The sequence below is a fragment of the Lissotriton vulgaris genome, chromosome 8 (genome assembly GCF_964263255.1).
Source record: "Lissotriton vulgaris chromosome 8, aLisVul1.2, whole genome shotgun sequence".
Classification (NCBI taxonomy): Eukaryota; Metazoa; Chordata; class Amphibia; order Caudata; family Salamandridae; genus Lissotriton; species Lissotriton vulgaris.
Window position 1 is genome coordinate 1,522,769,895 of NC_141696.1, and position 16,628 is coordinate 1,522,786,522.

The following is a 16,628-nucleotide window of genomic DNA, read 5'->3' on the forward strand; positions in this document are numbered from 1 at the left end:
CATATAGTTTCACCTGATTTTGTTCATAATATTCTCAAATCTTAGTGCACTCTGAATGTGCTCCACCCTTACTATGTTCTTCAGAAAATCGTGTTATGTAGCTAGAGTGTTATACCACAAAGAGATATTGTCCCATTCAGCAGATTTCTCGTGCCTTTACCCCAAACCATAAATGTTTGTATTCTACCAGTACTGTGTTCATTATTTACATTGTTTTCACCGAATACTGACTTTAGGCAAGTTTTAAAACGTGCTTATTTAGCTATTGAAAAGCTTCGTTGCGTAACGGCTCTGACACCTACATTGCTTTACAGAGCCCTCGATCTCTATGTCAGCCGGCGAGCACTCTGAAAAGCCCTTCATAGTAGACTCATACAATATTTTCACCGAGCACTGACTAGGCAAGTTTTTAAAAAGAAATGCACTTGTTTATGTAGAGCTTCGTTCCGAAACGGCTCTGCTTGTTACATTGTTCTACAAAGCCCTCGATCTCTATGTCAGCCGGTGAGCAATCGGCTATGGAGATGCGTGCCCTCACTTGAAGATCCATACACAGTATACTGATCGGGCTTTCCCTTACAGCTGATTCCGATCAATATGCGCCTTTACTTACCGTCCAGTCGGTACTCCAGACGTCCTTCTGGGCTGTCTCGGGGAGGTGCCGACCGGATCGGGATGTCCAGCATATGAGCCCCTGCATTCGTCGCGCGCACCGCGTCATCACACAGCGCGCTCGCAAGGGTTTTTCGGAAATGTGGTTTGCGGTTCTTTTTTAGGCTATTGAGTAAGCTAACGCTATTCCTCATTGAAAAGTTTCATTGTGAGACACAATTAATGCACTCGTGCAGCGCCTCATAAGATTATTGGGAAATATGGGTAGGGGCTCTGTATGGTTGTTGAGCAAGCCAACGCTGTTCTTGATGAGAGCGGATTATCATACTATTTTATTAATACATATTTGTTGGATTCTTCAATTGCTTTTTTGGACACTCGTAATAAGACATTATAATTATACTTTTGCTGCGCGTTACAAATGGCGAGCGTCATTAATGGGAAATGTAGTTTTAGGCTTCTGATTGAATTTATTCATACCATTCCCTATGGAGCGGCTTGCTGAGCTCATTTTTTAACATAGAACAAGTCAGAAAACAATTAGCCATTCATTACTCTACCATAAAGGCAGCCTCAGACTACAAATATCTCTGCTAACTGGCTTTGATTTCTCATGGTGAAGTAGGCAGAAAAACACATGTAACCAGTTTTAATAATGGTTTACTTTATCCATTATAAGTATTTTACAAGCCATCAGTAGGATGATAAGCCAGGACATTGATATTACAGGGACCATCTAGGGACAAGAGTCTCATATGTCTCGACTGTCTAAATATTAATCTAGAGGTCCTGAAGTTCTCAAAAGCCATCCCTTGAATTTCAATAATAGAGCTGATGCTACTGGAGATCTAGAGTGACATCCATGGGATGTCTTCATTCAGACCGATTTTATCAGAGTGCAATTTAAAGACCCACTTCTGTTCGCACTTAAACAGGAAATTCTGAACATCCGACACATGAGGTGGAATCATGGGCTGTTCAATCACAGTCCATTTGAGGTCAGTTGGACTGTGACCTACTTCTAAGAAGTGATTCGTCATTTTTGTCGCCTGACGATTGCATCTAATTGAACTCTTATGTTCGGAAATCCGAACCTTCACCTTCCTCGTGGTCATCCCCACATATCTCAAATCACAAGGACATGTGATAAGATATATGAGGTTTGCACTGTTACAATTAGTAAAACGCAATTGTAACCAAGGCTTCGCTGTTCCAATGTTTATACTTGTTGTCTTTGAAGTCTGGGGGCATGCAGCACAATTTCCACATGGGTGATGACCTTTTACTGCTGGCAGGTCCCACAGTGTGCCCACAGGTCGCGGCATAGTCACTTTCGGTCTTGTATGCACCAGTTGGTCCTTTAAATTCTGTCCCCTTTTCCAGGCGAACAGAGGTGGTGACAGTACATCAGACCCTGTGTTTAGAATTGCCCAGTGTTTTCTCACAATCTGTTGAATTTTGTTGGATTGTGTTGAGAAAGTACTGACACATGTCATCCGATCTTGTTTTTTCTTGATGATAGTTGTTTCTAGGAGGCTTTCGCGGTTATTGTTCTGAGCTCTTTTCTTAGATCTGCGTACCAGGTTTTTTGGATAGCATTTTGCAACCAAATTAGCCTCCAAGTTCTTAGCATGTTATTCAAAAGAAGGTTTAGTCGAACAATTCCGCTGGATCCTCAAAAATTGTCCAAACGGGAGATTATCCCGTAGGGCTTTCGGATGGCAGCTTTGGTAGCTCAATAGTGAGTTCCTAGCCATTGGCTTTTGATACAATTCCGATTGTAAGCCAGAGTCCGTAGTGATGATGAGTAAATCCAGGAAGGGGAGCTGATGTTTACTAGATTCTACTGTGAAACGTACAAAGCGGTTTCTGTCATTTAGCCAATGGTGAAAGTTATTCAGATCATCTCCTGAGCCCCGCCACACTACCAGGATATCATCAATGTAACGTTTCCATAACCGCAACTTACTGCGGTATGGATTAACGTGACTGAGGACGTGCTCTTGCTCAAATTGATGTACGTACAGGTTAGCGAGACTAGGGGCAAAAACGCTGCCCATGCTAGTCCCGCTAACCTGCAAGTAGAATGCATTCTCAAACTGAAAAAAGTTTTCAGTCATCGCTATTGTAGCAAAGGTCATAATTAGATGCACTGGTGTGATAGAATTGAGTTCCCTATTAGTTACCAGTCTCTCCACCATTTCTAGAGTTTCTGCTTGTGGTATGGAGGTATACAGGGATTCTACGTCAAAGGAGACAAGTAGATCCAAATCCCTGTCGAACTCAATCTCTGGTAAAATCGTCAGTACATCTTTGGTGTCCTTCAGAAAGGTGGGCATTTCTCTTACGATGTGTTTCAAGAAGAAATCCACAAACGAGGAAAGGGGCTCCAGCAAAGATCATATTCCCGATATTATAGGACGGCCGGGAGGAGGACGTTGTGGTTTGTGTACTTTTGGTAGTACATAGAAATATGGAACCACCGGATTCTCTGCACACAAATATTGCGCCTCCTTTCCTGTCACCCAGCCTTCAGCGAGAGCTTCTTCAATTACAGTGGCAATTACTACAGAGCCACTGTAATTGAAGAAGCTCTCCTCCGTCCTCCTCCGTCCTCCTCCTGGCCGTCCTATAATATCGGGAATAGGATCTTTTGCTGGAGCCCCTTTCCTCGTTTGTGGATTTCTTCTTGAAACCAATCGTAAGAGAAATGCCCACCTTTCTGAAGGACACCAAAGATGTACTGACGATTTTACCAGAGATTGAGTTCGACAGGGATTTGGATCTACTTGTCTCCTTTGACGTAGAATCCCTGTATACCTCCATACCACAAGCAGAAACTCTAGAAGTGGTGGAGAGACTGTTAACTAATAGGGAGCTCAATTCTATCACACCAGTGCATCTAATTATGACCTTTGCTACAATAGCGATGACTGAAAACTTTTTTCAGTTTGAGGATGCATTCTACTTGCAGGTTAGCGGGACTAGCATGGGCAGCGTTTTTGCCCCTAGTCTCGCTAACCTGTACGTACATCAATTTGAGCAAGAGCACGTCCTCAGTCACGTTAATCCATACCGCAGTGAGTTGCGGTTATGGGAACGTTACATTGATGATATCCTGGTAGTGTGGCGGGGCTCAGGAGATGATCTGAATAACTTTCACCATTGGCTAAATGACAGAAACCTCTTTCTACGTTTCACAGTAGAATCTAGTAAACATCAGCTCCCCTTCCTGGATTTACTCATCATCACTACGGACTCTGGCTTACAATCGGAATTGTATCAAAAGCCAATGGCTAGGAACTCACTACTGAGCTACCAAAGCTGCCATCCGAAAGCCCTACGGGATAATCTCCCGTTTGGACAATTTTTGAGGATCCAGCGGAATTGTTCGACTAAACCTTCTTTTGAAAAACATGCTAAGAACTTGGAGGCTAATTTGGTCACAAAATGCTATCCAAAAAACTGTTACGCAGATCTAAGAAAAGAGCGCAGAACAATAACCGCGAAAGCCTCCTAGAAACAACTATCATCAAGAAAAAACAAGATCGGATGACATGTGTCAGTACTTTCTCTACACAATCCAACAAAATTCAACAGATTGTGAGAAAACACTGGGCAATTCAAAACACAGGGCCTGATGTACTGTCACCACCTCTGTTCGCCTGGAAAAGGGGACAGAATTTAAAGGACCAACTGGTGCATACAAGACCGAAAGTGACTATGCCGCGACGTGTGGGCATACTGTGGGACCTGCCAGCAGTAAAAGGTCATCACCCATGTGGAAATTGTGCTGCATGCCCCCAGACTTCAAAGACAACAAGTATAAACATTGGAACAGCGAAGCCTTGGTTACAATTACGTTTTACTAATTGTAACAGTGCAAACCTCATATATCTTATCACATGTCCTTGTGATTTGAGATATGTGGGGATGACCACGAGGAAGGTGAAGGTTCGGATTTCCGAACATAAGAGTTCAATTAGATGCAATCGTCAGGCGACAAAAATGACGAATCACTTCTTAGAAGTAGGTCACAGTCCAACTGACCTCAAATGGACTGGGATTGAACAGCCCATGATTCCACCTCATGTGTCGGATGTTCAGAATTTCCTGTTTAAGTGCGAACAGAAGTGGGTCTTTAAATTACACTCTGATAAAATCGGTCTGAATGAAGACATCCCATGGATGTCACTCTAGATCTCCAGTAGCATCAGCTCTATTATTGAAATTCAAGGGATGGCTTTTGAGAACTTCAGGTCCTCTAGATTATTATTTAGACAGTCGAGACATATGAGACTCTTGTCCCTAGATGGTCCCTGTAATATCAATATCCTGGCTTTTCATCCTACTGATGGCTTGTAAAATACTTATAATGGATAAAGTAAACCATTATCAAAACTGGTTACATGTGTTTTTCTGCCTACTTCACCATGAGAAATCAAAGCCAGTTAGCAGAGATATTTGTAGTCTGAGTCTGCCTTTATGGTAGAGTAATGAATGGCTAATTGTTTGCTGACTTGTTCTATGTTAAGAAATGAGCTCAGCAAGCCGCTCCATAGGGAATGGTATGAATAAATTCAATCAGAAGCCTAAAACTGCATTTCCCATTAATGACGCTCGCCATTTGTAACGCGCAGCAAAAGTATAATTATAATGTCTTATTACGAGTGTCCAAAAAAGCAATTGAAGAATCCAACAAATATGTATTAATAAAATAGTATGATAATCCGCTCTCATCAAGAACAGCGTTGGCTTGCTCAACAACCATACAGAGCCCCTACCCATATTTCCCAATAATCTTATGAGGCGCTGCACGAGTGCATTATTTGTGTCTCACGATGAAACTTTTCAATCAGGAATAGTTAGCTTACTCAATAGCCTAAAAAAGAACCGCAAACCACATTTCCCAAAACCCCTTGCGAGCGCGCTGTGTGATGACGCGGTGCGCGCGACGAATGCAGGGGCTCATAGGCTGGACATCCCGATCCGGTCGGCACCTCCCCGAGACAGCCCAGAAGGACGTCTGGAGTACCGACTGGACGGTAAGTAAAGGCGCATATTGATCGGAATCAGCTGTAAGGGAAAGCCCGATCAGTATACTGTGTATGGCTCTTCAAGTGAGGGCACGCATCTCCATAGCCGAGTGCTCGCTGGCTGACATAGAGATCGAGGGCTTTGTAGAGCAATGTAACGAGCAGAGCCGTTTCGGAACGAAGCTCTACATAAACAAGTGCATTTCTTTAAAAAAACTTGCCTAGTCAGTTCTCGGTGAAAATATTGTATGAGTCTACTATGAAGGGCTTTTCAGAGTGCTCGCCGGCTGACATAGAGATCGAGGGCTCTGTAAAGCAATGTAAGTGTCAGAGCCGTTACGCAACGAAGCTTTTCAATAGCTAAATAAGCACGTTTTAAAACTTGCCTAAAGTCAGTATTCGGTGAAAACAATGTAAATAATGAACACAGTACTGGTAGAATACAAACATTTATGGTTTGGGGTAAAGGCACGAGAAATCTGCTGAATGGGACAATATCTCTTTGTGGTATAACACTCTAGCTACATAACACTATTTTCGGAAGAACATAGTAAGCTCTGTATGAACGGGTGGAGCACATTCAGAGTGCACTAAGATTTGAGAATATTACGAACAAAATCAGGTGAAACTATATGTTGTTTAATAAAGTCAAAGCTCTATGTATTCTATGATAGTACACCAGAGATATTCAGAATACTACAAAAATTTTTCATGTGAAGTCACAGGATTTCCTAGCTAATGCCTAAGTGGGAGAATGAAGTTAGTGATCTGACGTGTTATGCTAACCCTTGAATCATTATTCCTTCTCCTTTCATGCTCATCAGTGCGGGGCTCCATGTACCTGAGCTGTGGCCAGGTGAGGTGGAGCTTTTCTCTCCTACAACTTTGGTGAGTGAGGGCAACCATATCAATATTGAAAAGTGTGGTGTACTTTGAGAGCCACTAAGTCTCGATTGTGTAACGTTTCACTCAGTACATATAACTTGTGTATATTGTAATCCAACTAACTTATTGTTCTGTTGGTTGTTGTCTCTTTGTATGTGTCTGTATGGCTACTACATCTCTACTGGGATCCTTTGGTTCTGACGTAAGGTAGGAGAATGTTTTACTACTGAAATACCCAGGTGATATTTTCTTCACTTAGTCACTTTTTAATGAGCAGTAGCGAATAAGGTCCTGAAGAAAGCAGCAGTATACCTGAGATGATCCATAAATTAGTCTGCAGAAACATGTTGACCACATATTAAGCCTAGAAGCTATTTGTTAAAACCTCTAGCATCGCACGCTTTTTACTTTTGGGAATAGAAAGGTGGTTATTAAAGTTGGTTTTCCATTCTATTACCCAATTTTATCTGTTCACATCACAGTTTAACACCATTTTTTTCACTCCACACATGCACTGCTCTTGAGTTGTCCTTCCTTACCCTGACACATGAAAACACACAATTGGTTATCATTTTTACCATCTCAATTGGTTGAAATCTACCTTTCTGGTGTGAAGGAAACCCATATGATGAACAGGGCGCCCAGGATCTACAGCTGATGGGTATTTTTCCACACAGGAAAGATGCTCTACTTTTGACGCAGTACATATCCTACCTTTCAGACACATACTTGAGCCTGCTATTTGTTAGACCCACTACTATTTTTGTTGTGAAAGTTTGTAATAAGGGGCTATAGTAGTGTGGGGTCTTTAAACTTCCCCTTGGGCCCTCCTCCCTCCCTTTGTATTATATAAGAAGCTCCCGCCTCTTCCACCGCATCTTCCAAAGATCAGCATCTTCCCTGCATCCTCTGCACTGTGGGCCTCCTTCTTTGGTGAGCTGCCTGAGGTCCTTTTGAGCCTGTGGGTCCTCTGAGGGTCTTCTCTTGCTTCAGTGGGCTCTCCTGCTTGCTCAGAGTTTTCTTTGACTCTCCTGCATTTGGTGAGTTCCTTTAACCTTGCTCGTCCCAACGTGTGCTTCTTTTCATCCTCCACATCCAGTTACGGCTACCAAGGCTGGTTGATGCTCCAGCTGGACACCAACCACCTAGACACTTTCATCTGAAGTGGAACAGCTTTTTCACAGCTCCTGGCCTCCTCAGCATCGCTTGGTCCCCACAGTTGCATTATCAAGGTGACTGTCGACTCTTCAGAGCCTCTTAACATTGATGGGCATTGTGCTTCCGAGCTTCCTGGTCTCCTTCGAGTGGCAAAGACTCTGTCTCTTCTGCTTGCAGGTTTTCACTTCCAGAATCCACCCTTGGATTCCATTGGACTACTTCTCAGTCTTCTCCAGAGACATATTCTTCAAAGACTGCCATTGCTTTTTACAGGAGGTTCCAACAACACTTCACCCCTATGCACCCGGCTTCCCTGGTGCAGGTACAGGTAACCTAGTTAGGGCATCCATGGGTGGGCTGGCTCGCCAACCTTATGTCTTCCAAAGGTTTCTTCAGGGCCCTTTGGGAAGGGTTCTTCTTCTTTAAAACTGCAACCGTGACTTCTCCTTTGACTTCCACTGAGCACGCAGCTGTGTTCCCACTCTACACACAGCCTCCGTGGGTACTTACCTTGGGTGGTTGCCCGGCTCTTCTGAGTTTTCTGGTCCATGCCCCATTCTCCTTTGCCTGGAAAGGTAAATAAGGGAACCCTACTCACTGGGAGCCTGAGTATATAAGCTATTTAAGAAAACAAATGGCTCGGTGGAATAGTATGGAAGGTTTCTGATATAGTACTGCACAATGGCTATAGAAAAGGGCTGGAGGGAATATCCTTACTGGGTCGAAACGCCGTCGACAGTTTAAAGAGGCGGACCAAACAGCAACATTTTCTAATTGTTAAAATTGTTGTTAGTCAACGGAATATAATTTATATGGTCGCCTTACTTAATTTGAAACCTTACTCATTTGTCACTTTTATATGTCAATTTTTGTAGCATTGGTTCAATAGTGCTTTCACTGGGACACCGAACACCATTGTCTAATTGTTCAGTTTTAGTACAGTCATAATTGTGAACATGAATACTCATGTATATATTGTGTTATTTACCTAATTTCTTTTTAACTCATTACATAAAAATTTCATTAAATCGTGAAAGTGTGTAGTCAGCTTTTCTTTTTGACATCCCTCCAGCCCTTTTCTATAGCCATTGTGCAGTACTATATCAGAAACCCTCCATACTATTCCATAGGAGCCATTTGTTTTCTTAAATAGACCATTGTCCTTTGCAGTTCTCATTCCACTTTCTTGATATATGGTTTGGTCTACCTCTGGAGACCAGTGCATATTTGTGCTATTTACCTGATTGTTGCAAAGTATTCTTGTGTGTTGTGGTGTGTTATATATACACTAATGTGTTAGTGATAGTGTGCGTAGAAATAATACACATTTTAATCTGTGTGGTTTCTTTTCATCTAACCTACACTACAGATTAAAGTTGGTAAAACAGGCTGCTTTGCATTTCTTGAAGATAAGCCTGAAGGCTGCTCTCCGCAGCTGGCACTTTGAGAGTTTTCAAAGGTTATCAAAGACCACTAAAATCACCATAAGGGTTGTTTGGATTTGTGCTTTCTTGAATCAATGGCTTGTACAGGGGTAAAGGGTTGCACTATTGTACAAGACTCTGAAATCTACCTGCATTACATGTGGGTAGCTGAACTCACAGTTGTCTGGGGCACGAAGTTTGACCCTGCTTAACACATGATTGTACATGGTTGGGTAATGGCATCCACATTACCTCAAATGTGAAACATTCAGATGCCATCAAAAAGAAGGATGCTTCTCACAGTGATTTCTTTACTGTTTATCCCAGATTCCTGCAATCTCCTTGGCCTACGAACAGGCTGAGAGTGATATCATGAAGAGACATCCCAGGAACCCCAAGACAGATAAGCTGGTGAATGAGCGGTTGATCAGCATCGCCTACGGACAGATTGGTGAGTCCCTCCCTGCATAGATGCAGTACAAAAGTAGCTTGCACCACACCCTCTTGACTGCTTTGATTTCTCAGTTTGCATGAAACCAAGGCAAGGATAGATTTCATAATTGTAGGAAATGTCCGCTTTTTTGCATGGTTACCCCCCATTTTTTACCTGATTCTGTTGCACTTTGACTTGGTGTGTACTGGGTTCCTGCTAATCAGGTTACCAGTGCCTGCGTTCTTTCCCAAAACTGTACCTTTGTTTCCAAACCTTGGTACACCTTTGGCACACATATAAGCCCATTGCAAAAGGTACCAGTGGTACCAAGGGCCTTGTGACCAGAGAGGGTCTCCAAGAGTTGCAGCATGTATTGTGCCACCCTTAGAAACCCCTCACCAAACACATATGCCATTGCAGACTATGTTTTGGTGCAACTAAAATTGAAGAGTCGATGTGGCACACATCCCTGTGTGCATTGCCTACTAACCACTGCCTATGATATAAGTAAGCCAGCTCTCTAGCAGGCCTTACAGGCCTGAGTCAGGGTGCACTATACCACATGTGTGGGCATAGTTGCATAAGCAACATCCCCCTACAGTGTCTGAGTCCATTCTCCGACATTGTAAATGCAGTGAAGCTATATTGAGTACATGGGCTGGGAGGCTGTCATTATGAACTCCACAGCTCCATGATGGCTTTGCTGAATGCTAAGAAGTTTGGTATCAAACCTCTCAGCATAATAAACCCACACTGATGCCAGTGTTAGATTTATTACCAAATGCACTCAGAGGGCATCTCCCCTGAACAACAATCAACTCTCTAGTGTACAGCAGACTAGTCTGCATCAGCCTGCCACCTCTGGACATGTTTCTGACCCCCTGAGGTGGGATCCCTGTGCTCTCGTGGGTTAGAAACAAAACCTGCTCTGGGTGGAGGTGCTTCACACCTCCCCCAAAGCAGGAACAGCATTTAAGGGTGGTGAGCCCCAAAGGCTTCCTTTGCTTTGTTATGCAGGACAGGGCCTCTCCAGCTAGTGGAGATGCCCTCCCCCCTGACCAAGCCCCGCCTTTGGTGGCAAGGTCGGCGGGAACATTAGTAATCAGGAGAGGTGTGTCTGCTCTCAGCCAGGACCACCGTGTGCCGAGCTGAAGTGACCCCCTCCTTAGAAAATCCTCCATATTGGATGGAAGGATTTAAGCCAATATGATTAGGGGATTCTTCCTCCCCAGAGGGAGGGAACATACAAAGGGTGTAGTCAACCTGGAGGTAAGTAGCCCTTTGGCTACTGCCTGCCCGTACCTGTAACACCCCTAAATTAGGAAACTTCCACTCTACTACAAATGTCCGCTATAGAGGAAAGGGAGTGTCTTCTTAATATTTTCTGGTGCAAAAGAAAGGTTCCAAAGCGCAATTCACACCAATATTGGACCTAGGTCCATCTGCAGGGAGAAATTGTGTAGGTTGGCTCTTCATCAAATACATCCACACCTCCACCAGGGAGAGTAGATGTGCTCGATAGACCTTCAGAGTGCGTATTTTCATGTGCCAATCAACCCAAGATATTTAACATTTCTAGGCTTCATGGTAGGAGCCAAGCATTACCAATACGAGGTGTTACCTTTCGGACTAAAGTCGCCCCACAAGCCTTTACCAAGTGCAAAGCCGTGGTAGCAGCACCTTGCGGTGGTAAGGGCTGTTTGTTTCTTCTTATCTGTGCGACTGGCTGCTATAGAGCTCTTCTCCTTAGCACACAAGATACCAGTATCAGATATGCCTATACTTGCTTCAGGGCGTAGGTCTCAACATCAACTTTGCCAAGTTGTTTCACTAGCCAAACTCAAAGGATACACTATCTGGGCGCAACAGTGGCCTCAGAGGTCGCAAGAGTGTGTTTTTTTTTAGGAGAGACTGTCATCTATAGTCCTGAAGTGTAACTATCTCCTTCTCACTCTTCAGCTGTCAGTCGGGCAGGTTGCCCCTCTCCTGAAATCCATGGTGTTAGAAATGGGATCTCTGGCTAGCCAAGGCTTGCGCCAAAGTCAGTCAGAGACCACCACTCTAAGGCGCCCATTAGGATGGCAGACGGACTTGCGTCCGTCCGCCACCCCCGAGGTGGAGGGACCGTCCGCAGGGGCAGCGGCGGTCCCTCCATCCCAATTAGGATGTGACCGCCACCCTGGCGGTCACATCCCGTATCTTTAACCTTACGGCGGGTGCTGCTTGAAGCTTCCACCGGCCCGGAGGATGCAGAATCACCGCAATCATAATCACCCCCTAAGTTAGGGCAAGGGAGTTACACGCCAAGATAACCCCTGCTCACCCCCTTGGTAACGTGACACGAGCAGTAAGGCTAAACTCGGAGGCTATGTAAGTTGATCGTTTGCGCGTGCACCCAGCAACAACACCCAAGGCCCACCACAAAGGAAACTCCACACAAGGTTATATATTAAAATAGCCTTTGTATTGTACCAAAGACATTAGATAAAAACACACACTTTACAATGTGCCAACAGGCACGGGCAGAATTTACAGGGGATATATGTACAGGACAGGGCCACATTGACCATTGCCAGGAATAGGCACTTTTAGAACTAGCACTTGGTAGAATTAGCACTTAGAACATAGAATATAAAATCACTGTAGCACAAAATAGAAATTAGAGCACACAACCAGTAACTGCTGGTAAGAGGTAAGTACCACCTACGCAACCCTAACCACCTTAGGAGAATAGTACGCAGGGAACCAGGACCTCACTAGCAACACATGTACTAGGAAGAACAGCCACCTAAGTCTCACTATACATTTAGAGGTATAAGCATGCGAATATTACACATGATGCCTCACAACATTCAGAGGTGTAGGGAAGTAAACACATGATGCATAAAAATACATTCAGCGGTGTAGGGAAAAGCACATGACGCATAAAAACACATTCAGAGGTGCAGCACAGAACAATTGCGCTGAAATGACATAAGCCACAACCTGTGACTGTCCCCAGGCCAACTGGCCTTTCTGGGGCTGACATGCCCTGTGTCCCAATGTCAGGGGGGCCTAAACAGAGCAGCTGCCACTAAGTGCTGGGCAGCTGTAGCAGGGAGCCTGGCAGGCACTGACCACCAAAACGCTTGTGGCCCAGTGAGCCTCACTGGGCTCAAGAACTTACATATAGATTCATCATCGGCATGTTTTGCGAGTCTGTAATAGCGATTTTTAAGGAATCGCTATTATAGACTCGCAAAATTTGATTCATGTAGAAATCGCAATAATTATTTGCGATTAGCTAATTGCTAATCGCAAATAAGGAATAACTCCCCATTAATTCCTATGGGCCTAAAGGCCCATAGGAATGATTGGGAAGACATATCAATGTGCGAATCGCTATTAGCGATTTGCATGTTGAGTTTGCGATTTCAAGGGTGCAGGGGTGTCCAAAGGACACCCTTTTGCACCCCTGAAATTATATTGGATGCTGGTGTTAAGCACACACATGTCCCAAGGACATGTGTGTGTGTAACATACAACTTAGAAAAATGCACTTAAGTGCATTTTTCTAAGTTTCCGCTATTTACCACGAGGTTTGACTTCGTGGTAAATAGCGTCCCAAAATTGCGAATTCACAATTTTGAAATGTTTCATGAATTGCATTTAAGGAATCTCAAATAGAGATTCCTTAAATGCAATTCCTCGCAAATTTGCGAATTCTATAGTAGCGATTTTTGCATTTGGGATGATGAATCTCAAATGCAAAAATTGCGCTCGCAAAGGGCCAGATTCTCAGAATCTGGCCCTTTGCGAGACGATTTTACTTTGATGAATCTAGGTGAAAATCTGGGGCAAGGTGGGATTGGTCCGCTGCCTTCTGGGGCCGCTCTACCAACCAATGAGAATGCCCCCTTGGACGTCGGAGTCCCTCTCGGGGGACTCGAAGTAAAGATATGCTGCCAAGAGCCTCTTGGGCTCTAAAGAAAAGGAATGCCGCTTTGAGCCTCTGCGGCTCGAGCGAAATGCCCCCTGAGCCCCTCGTTGGCTCGAGAAGCAACTTGCCCCGTGGTTGGAGCCCCCCCTCTCTCTGGGACTCAAAACAACCAAAATGCCCCCGGAGGTCGTAGGAGTCCCCCTCGTGGACTCAAGATGCACAAATTGCCCCTGAGCTGCTGGAGTTAAAGGGGGAGCGGCCCGCTGCCTTCCGGGGCCGGTCCAGGAATATGCCCGGGCCCCCACGGGGCCTTCCAAGAACACTGGTGCCCTTGCTTCCTGATGCCCGCACTCACCGGGCCTCCTGGGGTCTCCTGTCTCGCGGTGGCAGGAAACAGCTGCACACTCGGCTCTCCTCCGCTGGCGGCGGGCGGACTCCCTCTTGGCTCCTCCAGTCGCGCTGGCTCTGCTCCTGGGGCGGAGACGTCCTGGGAGGCGGGGTGGGCTCCCGTCCTCCCTCGGCACCAAGGACGCCACCCCTCACCTCTTTGAACCGGACCAGGGAAGCCGGGTGCATAGGTGTTAAGTGGAGTCGGAAACCACTGTCAAACTCATTGGAGGAATTCAGGAAGATGCCGCTGCTGGAGAAGGTGAAAGTGTTCGGTTGATTCAAGTTTAGAAGTACCCACAAGCAGAGGGGATAGAGTCTATGCCACTCAGGAGTGACCAGGAGGCACAGACGACGAATGCCCACAGATGTCTAGTGTTGCAGGAGAGCTGACCATGAAACTGCTGATCGATTTGGCTTCCTTAAAGAAATAGGTTCTGGACCACTGTTTATTCTTACCGACCATGAAACTGCAGCTGTGCAGACCAGGTGATGTTGTGGAAGACCAGGAGCCATGCACAAGCTTTCCCACGTCGGATGTCGAGAGTTGAGGGGTTGGTATACGTCGGGAGTACCAACAAGCCTTTGCAACTGCAACCAACGAGGAAAGTGAAGAAGGTACAGTATCGGGACCAGCAAGGTCCAGGGGACTCACCAAAAGCAGGGAGGTCAGGGTAGGCCCCAAGCAATCAGGAGAGCCCGCTGAAATCAAAGATGACCCTCAAGAGGTCCCAAAGGCTCGAGGCACTTCAGTCATGAGAGGACTTCAAGCAACTCACCAAAGATGCAAGCCCACGATGCAAGTGATGTGGTTAGGATGAAGATCTCGGTCACAGGAGATGCTTGAAGTGGGGGCTACTTGGAGCCTGAAGATCTTGGAGGAAGGAAACCAGCCAGCCTTTACAACAGCAAGTCGATGCAGTGCACAGGGGTTATCTTCCTGCGGCTCCGACAAGGGATACTGGCCTCAACCTTATTGAGAGGACAGGGCAGGCCTCGAGGAATTTGAATAACCACGACCTGTGATGCTGAGCCTTTCGGAGTCTGTGGGAGCCATGGATCAGCAAACCGGTCAGCTTAGTTGTGGTGCCTTCAGATGCAGAGAAGTGACTGCTTCACTTCAAGGGAGATTCCTTCAGGTGTATTGGAAGGTTCCTGTATGGAGCACAGGTATGGACATTGCAGCAGTCAAGCAGGGTGAAGAGATCAGGAGCAGCAGGAGTCTTCCCAGTTGCAGCCATGATGCCCAGAGCGAAGTCCAGAGTGCCCAGACTGTCGAAGAAGAAGTGGTGACTTGAAATTAATCTTGTCCCACGACAAATCTAGGGACCCACCCACAGGTAAGCCCTTAAATACCCTAAGGAAAGGGTTTGGATGATTCAGGTTTCCCTCCCAGGGGAGGGATCAGACAGTGGAGAGGATACTCCCATGTCCTTGGTCCAGTTTCTCTCCAGAGCTGGAGCAAATTGCTCCCTGAGCTGCTTTGAACTGGACTATGCAAGGAGGGCACCAAATGTTCTCTTCAAGCAGACTGAGTGGCGATGGCAAGCGCTCCCACCTGGCCCAAATACACTAAACCCTGTCTGGGAGGTGGCCACATCCTTGTGACAGGATACCTATTGTTACTCCAGTATTGGAACTTTCATAGATTCACATGCCTGAATCATTTCCCGTCGTCAAGACGGGAGTCTCCGGTATATAAAAAAGCAATGCTTAGTAGTATAGCAAACTGAAAAGAGGCCTAGGCCCATTTCCTTTTTGCAACCCATAGCCTTTGTTATGTAAAAAAGGCCCAAACGTTTCCCTGAACCAATCAGAGCTCCTCACCCTCTAGAACACTCCTGAGAGAACCTTCTGCCCCTCAGATTTTCTACCGCACGTTGTTCTAGGGAATCTCCTTTGAGCTCTGCTTAAACTCTTTACTTTTACAGTATTTTGACTAAGATTTGAGGTCTCTCATCTTCTAATTTCTTCTTATTGGAATTCCTTATTCATCTACCATGTCTGAGAAGGAGCAAAAGGGATTATTTAGAGCTTGTTCCACCTGCTCTAAGAAGAGACTTTATACAGATGACCCTCACAAAGATTGCATATACTGCCTCTATCCAGAACATAAGGCAGCAGATTGTAAGGTATGTCGAACCTTTTCAAATAAAACCTTGAGGGATCGTGAGGGAAGGCTGCTGATTTGGCTCCAGAAGGTGAAAGCTGTTAGGAATCAGTCCCCAGTCCTCTTTCGGCGACCATGTTTTGCTGTCACATGACCTGCCAGTTTCAGATAAAGGTTAGTCCTACCATAGTGTTGGTGCTTGTTATTGCTAACCTGTGGGTTCCTGGTATCCTGGTTCCAGTGTTTCCTGATTCGCATTTGCTGGTTCTCACGGGCTCATGAGAACTATTGGTGTGTCCCCTTTTTTCTGTCTTGAAGCTTGATCCTGAGATTCTATTTTTTGTATCCAACCCTCCCCTTTCCTTCGTTTTTCCCATTTTGTAGAGAGTTAGTTAGATTCAGTACCCTTGCCCCCTGTGTCCCTGTTCGTTCTTGTTTCGTTTTTAGAACGAGTGCCTTTTTATATTAATTGCTGTGTTTTGGACATTCCAAAGCTGGTAAGCTCTCTTTCTCTGTGCTCCTCCAACATGACCATCATCGGTGATCTTAATATACACTTTGATGCCATGGAGATACCAGTGGTTAGAGGTCTGCTGGACGATCTTGAAGCAGTACAGCTTCCCCAACTGGTCCGTCATCCGACCCATGAGGCTGGTCATATTCT

The 16,628-nt window shown here is 45.3% G+C and overlaps 1 protein-coding gene across 1 annotated transcript in view; it reads left to right on the plus strand.

Annotated features, from left to right (window-relative positions):
• The window catches only part of LOC147699077 (sodium/potassium-transporting ATPase subunit alpha-1-like), a 3,282,495-nt gene that overhangs the window by 2,991,248 nt on the left and 274,619 nt on the right, over positions 1–16,628 (plus strand). Inside the window, exon 24 of the mRNA XM_086936300.1 lies at positions 9,443–9,566. Coding sequence (XP_086792426.1) covers positions 9,443–9,566 — 124 coding nt within the window. The remainder of the gene's footprint in view (positions 1–9,442; positions 9,567–16,628) is intronic.